The sequence below is a fragment of the Sinocyclocheilus anshuiensis genome, unplaced genomic scaffold, assembly GCF_001515605.1.
Source record: "Sinocyclocheilus anshuiensis isolate Anshui unplaced genomic scaffold, SAMN03320099.WGS_v1.1 scaffold1455, whole genome shotgun sequence".
In the NCBI taxonomy this organism is placed as follows: Eukaryota; Metazoa; Chordata; class Actinopteri; order Cypriniformes; family Cyprinidae; genus Sinocyclocheilus; species Sinocyclocheilus anshuiensis.
In genome coordinates this window covers 1,222,527-1,234,702 of record NW_015541012.1, presented here as the reverse complement: position 1 = coordinate 1,234,702, position 12,176 = coordinate 1,222,527, and the positions used below count along the sequence as shown (strand labels likewise).

Genomic DNA, 12,176 nt, shown 5'->3' with positions numbered 1-12,176 from the left:
TAACTGTTTTCTATTTGAATATATTTTAAAATGTAATTTATTCCTGTGATTTCAAAGCTGAATTTTTAGCATCAATACTCAAATCACATGATCCTTCAGAAAGCATTAAAATATTCAGATTTGCTGCTAAAAATTTTATTTTTTATTTTTATTATGTTGAAAACAGCTGAGTAGAATTTTTCAGATGATGAATAGAACAGCATTTATCTGAAATGGAAATATTTTGTAGCATTATGAATGTCTTTATCATCACTTTTGACCAATTTAAAGCATCCTTGCTAAATAAAAGTATTAATTTCTTTCCCCCAAAAAATAAAAAATTATACTGACTCCAAGCTTTTGAATTGTATAGTGTATAATGTTACAAAAGCTTTTTATTTCAGATAAATGCTGATCTTTTGATCTTTCTATTCATCAAAGAATCCCGAAAAAAAGTGTTTTAAATGTTTTAAATTTTGATAATAATAATAATAATAATAATAATAATAATAATAATAAATGTTTTAAATCAGCAAGTTAGAGCCAATATTAACAAACCAACAATCGATTAAGTTGAAAAAGTTTGGATATCGGTAAAAAAAAAAAAAAAAACGTTGATTATCGGTTATATCTATAAGATTATTTGCCTATACTGTAAATAAAAATACTGACTCCAAGCTTTTGAATGGTATATGTATAATGTTACAAAAGCTTTTTATTTCATATGAATGCTGATCTTTGGATCTTTCTATTGGATCTTTCTTACTGTTCAAAAATTTTTTGACTGGTAGTGTATGTACCCTCATATCACATCTTGTTTTGGATAAGAATAAAACCTCAGGTCTGACAATATCATGTCTTTTTTTATTTAAATCTAGCTTTATTCGCATTGGCCCATGGAAACCTCTATATGAACACACTTGACTTGACTTGGCCAAAAAATCACGAGGGAAGAATTTACATTTTATTGAAAAGTGTTTACGTATTCTACACTCATGGCGCGCACACACATTAGGATAGGTTAGATGCCTGCCTCCGTTGCGAGTCCCTATCAAGCATTTTACAGATTCAACTACTCTCTTCTTCTTCTCCTCCTGCCTTGCTCTTTGGCCCGCATCACCCACCGCAGAGCAAGCCTGTTCTTGATAAAGCTGCTGTGAAAACGTGGGAAAAGCCGACAAGGAAGAAGTCGGGGTGACGTGATCTTTATATAGAGCAAAATACTTCATAGCTCCGTCTATAGCGCATTGTGATTGGATGTTTTACTCTGTCAATAAAGTAGACAAACCAATGGGCCACTGGCTGCTCGCTATCCGTGCGTGATGGTCCTAGGCAAAAAAAACAAAAAAAACATTCTGTTGGCCCCTTAAGTGCGTCGGCCCACCGGGAAAATGCCCGGTATGCCCGATTACCAATCCAGCCCTGACCACCACCATAAATAAATGCATCAGTTTCAATATCAAGAGAATTAACATAGACAGGATAGAGATAACACCAATTTAAACATATTCTATCTCTAATGCCACAGCTGTTTTACATAAATTAGTTTTGGAGCTACTTTAATAGGTTACACTTTAAAGACTATTTCAACAGTTGCACTGCTAGCATGCTTTAGAGATGCTTACTTCATTATATACATTATGTAAAATTACATACAAAGACCTTTACTGTTTGACTACATGCCTTTGTAAGAGTAAACACACATCATCTTTGACATAGTCCTGAGACAGAAAATGGCCTTTAACCCTTAATTAGATGGGGTCCAGAAAGGCACTTTCTTTATTTAAAATAATCTAAAATGTTGAGATCTGTAAGTCTTGTTGTAAGTCTTTCAGTGACTCAGAGAGGTTCTTCAAACCATGCACATAAAAGTGTCTCCACTCACAGAAGCTTTGTTCACAGCGTGCTCTTCACACAGGCCATGTTCAAACCCACAAAATCTGACACAGTAAAACAAGACAGCTGCACAACACTAGCAAACACAATGTTGTTCATACAAACACAAAAACATGTTCATACAAAGTAGTCATTAATCTCTTTAGAAATGCGACAGTGGGAAAGGAGAACAATTTGGCTAAAAAAAACACTCACAAAGGCTGCATTAATTGTTGCCTAAAAAACATCTCTGAATATCTATACTATTTTATCTCATGCATTATCTTTTTAATCTGCTCAATGATGGATTCAGCCAACTTGGAGTGGTAACTCTAAAATAGTCCTAACTATGGGCTAGACATCATGAATAGCAATCCATAACAGGCTTTGATTACCTAATTCTTTAATCAGATTTGCTGTGCATTTAGAAAGCACAGTCAGAAATGATCAGAGCAGTTTGTGACTCATGGAAGAAGGATGTACTGAGCTACAACAGATCGAGTCAGAACTCCAAAGGTGTTCAAGAAAAGAGAAGGAGGAAAGCAGGGGGCTGAAACAGGAGGTCAGTACAATGAGGAAAGGCATGAATGTTGGTGAACAGAAGAGGGGATAATTACGCAAAAGAATAAGGAAACATGAAGAAACAGTGAGGAAGTTCAGACCAGATCTGGAGATTAAAGAGTGAATGGAAACAATGTCTGACTATGAACTCACACGTCAGATAACAGATTCTTCTGATCAAAGAAAATGCCATTGTGGGGAAGCAGATCCTTCCTTGTCGATCCTCATGTCTAATAATGTGCTAAAGTAGTAGGCCACTACATCATATATTCAAAATGATTACAAAACACATCTGCAAGTTATACTCCAGTGCTTCTTTAAAAATGAGATAATCTCGTGGTAAACAGTCTTAACACTAACGTTATCTAACCACGGTCCCGTGGTCTGTGAAGAGAAAGATAAACCTGCTACTGTGTCCTCAACACAACTCCCTTCACTGTTCTGACTGAAGCTCTTCCAGTTATGAACATCTCCTGACAATGAACATTAAGCACACAGCAGGCTGCTTCGCTTACACATAATGCTACAATAATGTTGTTTTACCCACACTGAAAAACATGGTGTTGAAACAATTTTCACTCCAAAATTGCTAGTAAATTTTGTAAAACGTACTCCAATAATCTTTGTTTTATTTACAATTCAAAAAATGTTTTTACAGTGTTTATAACACTGTTTGTGTCTTTGTCTACTAAACTAAAGTATATTTTTGAAAATTACAGAATTACGAAAGTGTTAGCTACAATGTTAAAAAATCTAAATTGAAAATAGTTTAATAAGTAAATGTGACCCTGGACCACAAAACCAGTCATAAAGGTCAATTTTTCGAAATTGAGATTTATACATCATCTGAAAGCTGAATAAATAAGCTTTCCATTGATGTATCTGGAATCTGAGGGTGCAAAAAAATCAAAATATTGAGAAAATCGCCTTTAAAGTTATGCAAATGAAGTTCTTAGCAATGCATATTACTAATCAAAAATTAAGTTTTGATATATTTACAGTAGGAAATTTACAAAATATCTCCATGGAACATGATCTTTACTTAATATCCTAATGATTTTTGGCATAAAATAAAAATCAATAATTTTGACCCATACAATGTATTTTTGGCTATTGCTACAAATATACCCCAGTGACTTAAGACTGGTTTTGTGCTCCAGGGTCACAAATAATAATAATAATAATTAATAAGAATACATTTAAATATCATTAAATTCAAGTTAATTTAACTTTTTGGCAACTTTTAATAGCTATAATTACTGTTGAAGAAAATTACTTTAAATGTTTAAATCAGCTATCTGAAAGCCCAATTCTTTTCACTTTCTGTTAATGTTATTCTGCATGTGGGGTGTTGGCTTTTACGTTAAAATGTAGTTGAATACTTTCTTGCGATTTGTTTACAAACTTAACATTCATAAGAAATATAATAATCACTGAATTATCATATAACCTTTTTTATGATCTGAAGCATAAGTGAATTTGCTTTAAAAATCATTAGAAATAATTACAATCATACTATTTGAATAGTTGATGGAAGCAATCAAAATCAACAAAAGAGCAATGATATACAAGTGCTATAACAAGTCTCAGTTAGCTTAACGCAGCACACGTAGCAAGGTTTTTTTTAAATTATATAATAAATAAAAAGAAAACTGATAGAATAGAAAAAGAACAGAGCAAGCTAGTGTTAGAGGCCTTTTTTTGCTTTTGTTCATTGTATAATAAATAAAAAGAAAACAAATAGATAGAATACAAAAAGATTAGAAAAGCTAGTGTTTTTTAAAAGAAAACAAGCAGTAAATGAATAGAGTGTAAGTCTAAAAGGGACAAGTTTTTTTTAAAGAATAGAATTAGAATAGAGTGCTAGAGTTAGAGGATCGAAAAAAGATGGAAGAGATGTGTTTTTAGCCGATTCTTGAAGATTATTATTATATTATATTTAATGACATTAAATATATACGTATATGATTAAATATATGATAATATATGATTTACGCCACTTGACAAAAACACTTTTTTGTCAAAAGAAATTAATACTTTTAATCAGCAAGGATGTGTTAAATTGATCAAAAATGGAAATAACAAAAATGGAAATATATATTGTTAAATTGATCAAAAATGACAGTAAAAACTTTTACATTTAAATCTTCGATGACCAGCTGACCTTCAAAGACCACATTGCAAAACTGCTCGGATTGAGCCTTCACAATGGAAATGCATTACATGCATTGAGGAAAGCATCTCCCACATTTTTGCACAAGAATGAACGAAACAGCTTACATCACACTATTCCTGGAATAAACTTTCCCGTTGACTATTTACCTGATACTGTCAGGCTCAATTGAAACTTTGACTTACTTTTGCACGTGAGGACGCTCAGTCCCGCGATCAAGAGCGCAATATAACGGAGGGTCATGTCTCCCTGATCCGAGATTTGATGCGAGGAGAGTGAGTGCGATGGAGAGCTGAAGTCTCCTGTAGATCATCAGATCAGAGAGGGCAGATGTTTGCACTGAGCGTGCGTGAAGTGCGGAGAGACGAGTGGGCGGGACCTAGTGGGCTGCGCCCTGTACTCCACACGGTCTGCAAACACCAATGCACATCAAACAAGGTATTTAACTATAAAACTTAAGAACATTTTTAAAGCGAACATATCATTTTCATATCAGAATTATGCAGGTGTTTTGCTGGAAACTACGTACGCATGATGTTTGTGAACCCTGAAGAAATTTCTGCATAAATTTCATAAACATCTGCCTGAAAGAATTTGCCCCATTCATTTTCAAACACAGCTTCAATTCAGAGATGCTGTCAGGCTTCCCTGCATAAACTGTTCTATTGGGGTAAGGTCGGGTCTTTGATTTTGCTATTTCAAAACAGTAAAAGGTTGGGTTGTTCTATTGCTGCTGGACTTTCTCCTGTAGCTTCTTATTTAAAGTGAACAATACTGATACCTAATATTCGCAAATATTAGATTTTTTTTTTCATCTATATACATTGGCTGATATTGGATATTGCTTGATTGGATATTTTATATACATTTTTATATTTAGATGACCTGACCCTTAATTTAAGTTAATTTTCAAAAACATACATAATTTAATAACACTGCAAGTAATCTTTAGCAAATTGTAAAATGAATATATTTTTTTGTACTGTATAGTATAATGTTATGATGTTATGAATTTACTTGTAGCATTTGAGACATTTTTGTTTTATTTTTTAATTATTTAAAACAAATGTATATAATAATGATATCAATATTTTAATATTCCTATTCATATATTTTATTCCATTATATTAATGTTAAATTGTATATGAATATTTAGCACATATTGGTCATAACATAAAATTATTGGCTTATATCGCCAATTATAACAACCCCCCAGAAATTCTCATTTAAACCAAAAGGTTCTATTTATTAATTAATTGGTCCCACAAAATATACGTCCAACTTTTCTGGCTCATCCAAATCGTCTTTATAATAGGAGCCATGTTTTTCTTGGAGAGCATTGGCTTCCTCCATGCTATTCTGTAAATTTTTCAGTTAATCTGATGGTGGAATCAATTACAACACAAACAATTAAAGCAAATCTTACTAGCTTTAGAATAATAAGAAATTGTTTAACATATGATCATGCTTTTTTGTTTTTAAATTCGATGATATTATCACACATGGTATATGGATTAGCTATTTGGTCTCAGACAAATCAATCCATAATTAATCTGGTTAAATGTCTTTACAATAGAGCTTTGACATTTTTAGATAGAAAGCAAATAAGATACCATCATTGTCAGATCCTAAGTAAATACAAGATTTTGAGCTTTGCTCACTTTGTCTTTTTTCATTATGTAAAGTTTGTGTTTAAATGTTTAAATGGTCTTGCTCCTATGCCCTTATGTACATTTTTCGAGAGATTGCAGGGAAGCAGTAGATCCACTAGAGCGGCTTCTAGTGGAAACTGTAAAGTTATATATTGTAAAACATCATTTGCTCAGACTGTTCTCAGTGAAAGGTGTAAAATTTTGGAATTCATTGCCTGACTATTTAAAATCCACTGTAAATTATAATCATTTTAAGAAAGCCAAGAAATCTTGGTTGATACATCAACAAACCTGTAGCCATGTTTAGTGTACTTATATTATAAATTTGTGCACTACTTGTTTATTGTAATTGTAATTTATAAAAGCCCTCCTAGGGACAAGTGTTGCAAATTAGCTTCGGCTACAAGCACTATGGTACATGCATGGGATGATTGTTTTTTACATTTTCATCTATGTTTATTGTATCTGTCCCTAACAAATAAAACATTCAATAAAATTAAAACCTTGCAAGAGAGGTCTGTAGATCCTTAGATCTTTCCCTTTTTCTATGTGGCCTCATAGAATATTCCGAATTTTGATTGAAAAAAAAAAAAGTGTTAGGCTATATTTTTTCAGAAGGGCCGACTCCATTTACTTCTGTAGATGAACTGATTACCCCAGATGTATCCATATATTTTTTCCAACAACGATATTTACTTCTGGATAATTTTGTTTGATAAATCAGTGAAATAATAAAATGATCATTTAACTGGGTTCTCTTTATTTAGTTAATGAAGAACTGATCACTATGCAGGTAAAATGTATGTAGTAATACAGAGTACAAAGTGTAGGGGTTCAAAAACAAAAAATGCTATAGCATCAGTGTACAGTATACACAATATTGACTGTTTTCTCTTGATAATAGATTTAGTTACTGCTGTTTGGCTGAGAGATATGGGATTTGTATGTCTCCTGAAGTATATAACGTATATTTTCTGACATGCAATCTAAGCACATGAGCAATAGCTTGACCTGATGTTTATTCAGGAGACGGAGCCTGAAGTCTTAATCGGTGCCTTCTATATTTATCAACGGTCATTATAAATGCTATTGTTCTTGATAATGAGGCTTTTAGTTGGCTTTTTAAATAGTTTCTAAATTGACTTTATTTGAACTGTCTACCATTAGTGGATGAAAAACAGATTCGGAGAGCCTGTAATCTGATCATCCATCCAATGATCTACTGCTGAGAACTAATTACAAGGAATATGTATTTGAAAATAGGCTGAAGATTTCCTGTGGGATTAAAGTCAAGAATAAATTTGACATGGTTTACTCCCTCACATGACTCACCAAGTCAAATCCTTTTTGAGATGCTCATTTTTAGTTTCAGACCTCAGTATAAAGTGAAGGCAGTATTTCGTCAAAGTAATAGGTTGCTGGCTGTAGTTTGTGAGCCTGATGTTGACAGCTATGCTCTGGAGACCTCAGGTAATGTTTGCACACCTGGAGGCGAGTGTGGCGTTGCTCTGCTGACTAAAAACAAGAGATGGCAATTCAGTTGGTCACACTTTACATCACTTTATATATCAAAATACAATTTTGTAGAGATCTGTTGAGAGTTTTACAAATTAGTTTGGTTTAAATGTTATTCCTGTAATGCATTCTTTATTCCATAGTATAAGCTAGAATAGAATAGAATAGAATAGAATAGAATAGAATAGAATAGAATAGAATAGAAAATTATTACTTAAAAAATTATGAATGAAAATTCATTAAAAACAATATCACTTATTTCATTACTTCACATAATTTCATTACATTATTTCAAGAAAGCACAAACATGTTTTTCAAATAACAGTTCACAAAAATAAGTTACAGTTTAAATAGAGTTAAATAGGAGGAAGCATTAAGGATGGACTTAAAACGACTTAATGATGTATTAATTTCTTAGAAACGCACAGCTTTTCGCTTCACAGGAAGGTAATTGATTGACTGGAGTTGTGTTTTGGATTACTGTTATGTTTTTATCAGCTGTTTGGACTCTCATTCTGACAGCACCCATTCACTACGATGTAATGCTAAAATTCTCCATATCTGTTTGGATGAAGAAACAAACTCATCTACATTTTGGATGGCCTGAGGGTGAGTACATTTTAAGCCAATTTTTTTTTTTTTTTTGAGTGAACTATTCCTTTAAGTGTGGCTGAAATGCCATTCTGGGTTTGGAGTGTCACATGCTCCCATTTTATAAACATAACATCTATTGGGTTTAACATGCACAGAAAGAAATACCTATAATTGTGGTATTCACAAAATTAAAGAATTTTTAAAGTACTACCAATACATTTTGTTGTAAAATGCCATATGAACATGTTTAAAGACAAGAAAAATAAAAAATTTAGACAAGCATATGGGGTATACATGTCTCTCTTTTCAGCACATTAAAGGTGGATCATGTTAGACAAGTTCTGCCTAACACAACATGTTGCTCTGCAATTAGCACCATTCACATGTCTAGGAGAAAAAGCAACACTGAATGAAGAGTTCAAGTCTTGTTCGGCCTGTTAGTCCTTTTTTATCAGCAAAAAACACAATATATAACAACTGCTATTATGTTACCTTAACCTGTAACTTATAGACAATCAGGTGTGAATTTACTGATGATAACCCACCATAATGATTAATATCTGTAAAGCCCACATATCATTGTCTTGCTTTCTTGAAGTAGTGGAAAGAACCATGCTATTCCTTCAACGACAGGAAGGAAGTAGGAAAGAAGTCAATCTTTCCATTCTGGACCCTGGGGAATGTTTTTTGGAGTTGTCTGCTTGTATGAGAGGGGCTATTGTCTGTTAAACACAAGGGTGGTGGCTGTGAACGTCTGAGGAGTGAAGGGGCTTAAGGGCAGGGAGCAGAAGACATTTAGGGTCCTATATGTGCACAAAAAGGGTCTTCACAAAAACAGGGTTTGTTTCAAGTAGACATTGACATCCATGGTCTTGATCATGGCATAAGGATGTTTCTGTGGTGATGGGAAGATATAAATAACAAGTTGGATGTAAAAATGTTTGACCTAGTCTTTTGGGAATACATACATATGTTTTATATTTTTTCAATGATTTATACTTTTAAAAAAATATTTATTTATTTATTAATATATATTTTTTTAATTATATATATAATATATATTCTCTCTCTCTCTCTCTCTCTTTGGTAGGAGAACATGGTGGCCTGGAAAAAAATGTTAGCCTTTGCGGCTTGAATATGTATATCTCATAATCTTTATAGTACAACTATGCAGAATTTCCATTGTTTGGGGCGATGAATCTGATACAGAAAGATCACGGCCTGGTAAAAATTATATGGGAAGGCAAATTTTCACAAACCAAGACTATAAGCCCAAGGGATTGTCCAATTGAATATATCAATATTTTCTCTACCTCTTTCATTCTGCCTTCCTATCCTTCTTTTTAAGCTCACTCAAGTGTTGAACTTGGTTGGAGCTCGAGGGTTGCTGTAGTATGTGAGGTCGTAGCCTAGGTTGTGACTAGACAGCACACCAGTGGTTTCTTCTGTTGAGAGTTTGTGTTTTCCCATAGAAGCTTCTGGATTACTGCACCAACAGTCTGTCTCTGACTGACTATTAATAGTTCTCCTCATATTGCTTTTGATAAACTTCCTGTGTCAGCACAGCACCAGCTGCAAATTAACCCTTTTATTTGATTCAGAATATGGGGACAATCATTATGTTCTGGGTCACTTGACCATAACTGGATTCAATCAAATTAATCAAAAATCACATACATGAAAAACAACAAAATCATCTGTTGAAAGGCAATACTTTATTTTGATAGTCCATTTTAGATATTCTACTTACTCGCTAAAACTAAGCTGGCCAGAGCCTGGTCAGTACACTGGTGGGAGACCATTTGTGAAAATGTTGCTTGCTGCTGCAGCTAGTTTTAGTCCAGCCAGCAGGGGGTGATCATTCCCTGGCTTGAATGGGTGCAAAACTCTTAGTGTAATGATGCGGAATTTAGACAGTGAAAAGGAGCATCCTGCAGATGAGGCATTAAACTGGACTCCTGACATTCTGTTGTCATGAATTCCCCACCTCAATTACAAATTTGACTTTGTTTTCTTTTTGAAGCTGGTAGCACATTCTGATGGCTGGTAGGCAGTTGCTGAATCAGAATCAGAATCAGAATCAGAATCAGAAAGAGCTTTATTGCCAAGAATGCTTGCGCTTACAAGGAATTTGTTTTAGTGACATAAGCTTCCAGTACACAGAGACAACAACACACAGACAATAAAAAATAAGATGAGAATAAAAAATACACATATGTAAATATAAATATACAAAAATTGAAAAATAAATAAATTGTATGTACAGTTGTGCTAAAGATAATAGAATGGAATAGAATAGAATGAGATGCAGGGATGTACTAGGTTGGCGGTGGTAACAAATATATATAAGGTTATTGCACATTTTTATTGCATAATGTGGGGAACATTTAACTGTTCATAAGGTAGATTGCCTGGGGGAAGAAACTGTTCTTGTGCCTGGCTATCCTGGTATTTGGGGCTCTGTAGAGCCGGCCAGATGCCAAAAGTTCAAAAAGGGGATAACTTGGATGTGAGGGATCCAGAGTGATTTCTGAGCACTTTTCCTCACTCTGGATGTATACAGTTCTTGAAGGGTGGGCAGGGGAGCACCAATAATCCTTTCAGCAGTCCGAACCGTTCTCTGTAGTCTTCTGATGTCTGATTTTGTAGCTGAACCAAACCAGACAGTTATTGAAGTGCACAGGACAGACTCAATGACAGCTGAGTAGAAGAACTGTTTCATCAGCTCCTGTGGCAGATTAAACTTCCTCAGCTGGCGAAGGAAGTACAACCTTTGTTGGGCCTTTTTTTTTACAATGGAGTTGATGTGAGTGTCCCACATCAGGTCCTGGGAGATGATGGATCCCAGGAACTTGAATTTCTCCACTGCAGCCACAGTGCTGTCTATGATGGTGAATGGGGAGAGTGCAGGGGGGTTTCTCCTGAAGTCCACTATCATCTCCACTGTTTTGAGCGTGTTCAGCTCCAGGTTGTTAAGACTGCACCAGACAGCCAGATCTTTAACCTCCTGTCTGTAAGCAGACTCGTCTCCATCCTTGATGAGACCGATGACTGTAGTGTCATCTGCATACTTCAGGAGCTTGACAGAGGGGTCTTTAGAGGTGCAGTCGTTGGTGTAGAGGGAGAAGAGCAGGGGGGAGAGCACACATCCCTGGAGGGCACCGGTGCTGATGGTGCGGGTGTTGTATTTAAATTGACCAATTCTCACTAGCTGTTGCCTATCTGTCAGAAAGCTGGTGATCCATTGACAGATAGAGCTAGGGACAGAGAGCTGGGTTAGTTTGGTCTGGAGGAGTGTTGGGATGATGGTGTTGAAAGCGGAGCTAAAGTCCACAAACAGGATCCTCACATAAGTCCCTGTTTTGTCCAGATGTTGCAGGATGAAGTGCAGTCCCATATTGACTGCATCATCCACGGACCTGTTTGCTCGGTAAGCAAACTGCAGGGGGTCTAGTAAGGGTCCAGTAATGTCCTTCAGATAAGCCAACACCAACCTCTCAAATGTCTTAATGACCACAGACGTTAGGGCCACAGGTCTGTAGTAGTTATTAAGTCCTGTTATCTTGGGTTTCTTTGAGACGGGGATGATGGTGGAGCGTTTGAAGCAGGCAGGGACTTTGCACAGCTCCAGTGATCTGTTGAAGATCTGTGAGAAGATGGGGGCCAGCTGGTCAGCGCAGGTTTTCAGACAGGCTGGTGTCACACCATCTGGGCCTGGTGCTTTTCTTCTCTTGTTCTTTCTGAAGACCTGACACAAGTCATCTTCACTGATCTGGAGTGCTGGAGGGGGGGAGAGGGGGGTTGCAGGAGGTGTTGATGGTTGTGTG

At 35.2% G+C, this 12,176-nt stretch overlaps 1 protein-coding gene across 5 annotated transcripts in view; it reads right to left on the bottom strand.

Moving 5' to 3' along the window:
• The window catches only part of LOC107690458 (cell surface glycoprotein MUC18-like), a 41,570-nt gene extending 36,633 nt beyond the window's left edge, over positions 1–4,937 (bottom strand). For all 5 annotated transcript variants that reach the window (XM_016488811.1, XM_016488813.1, XM_016488815.1 and 2 more), the window contains exon 1: positions 4,774–4,937. In XM_016488811.1, the coding sequence (XP_016344297.1) occupies positions 4,774–4,831 (58 nt within the window). In that variant the 5' untranslated portion in view covers positions 4,832–4,937. The remainder of the gene's footprint in view (positions 1–4,773) is intronic.
• Positions 4,938–12,176: the final 7,239 nt, after the last annotated feature.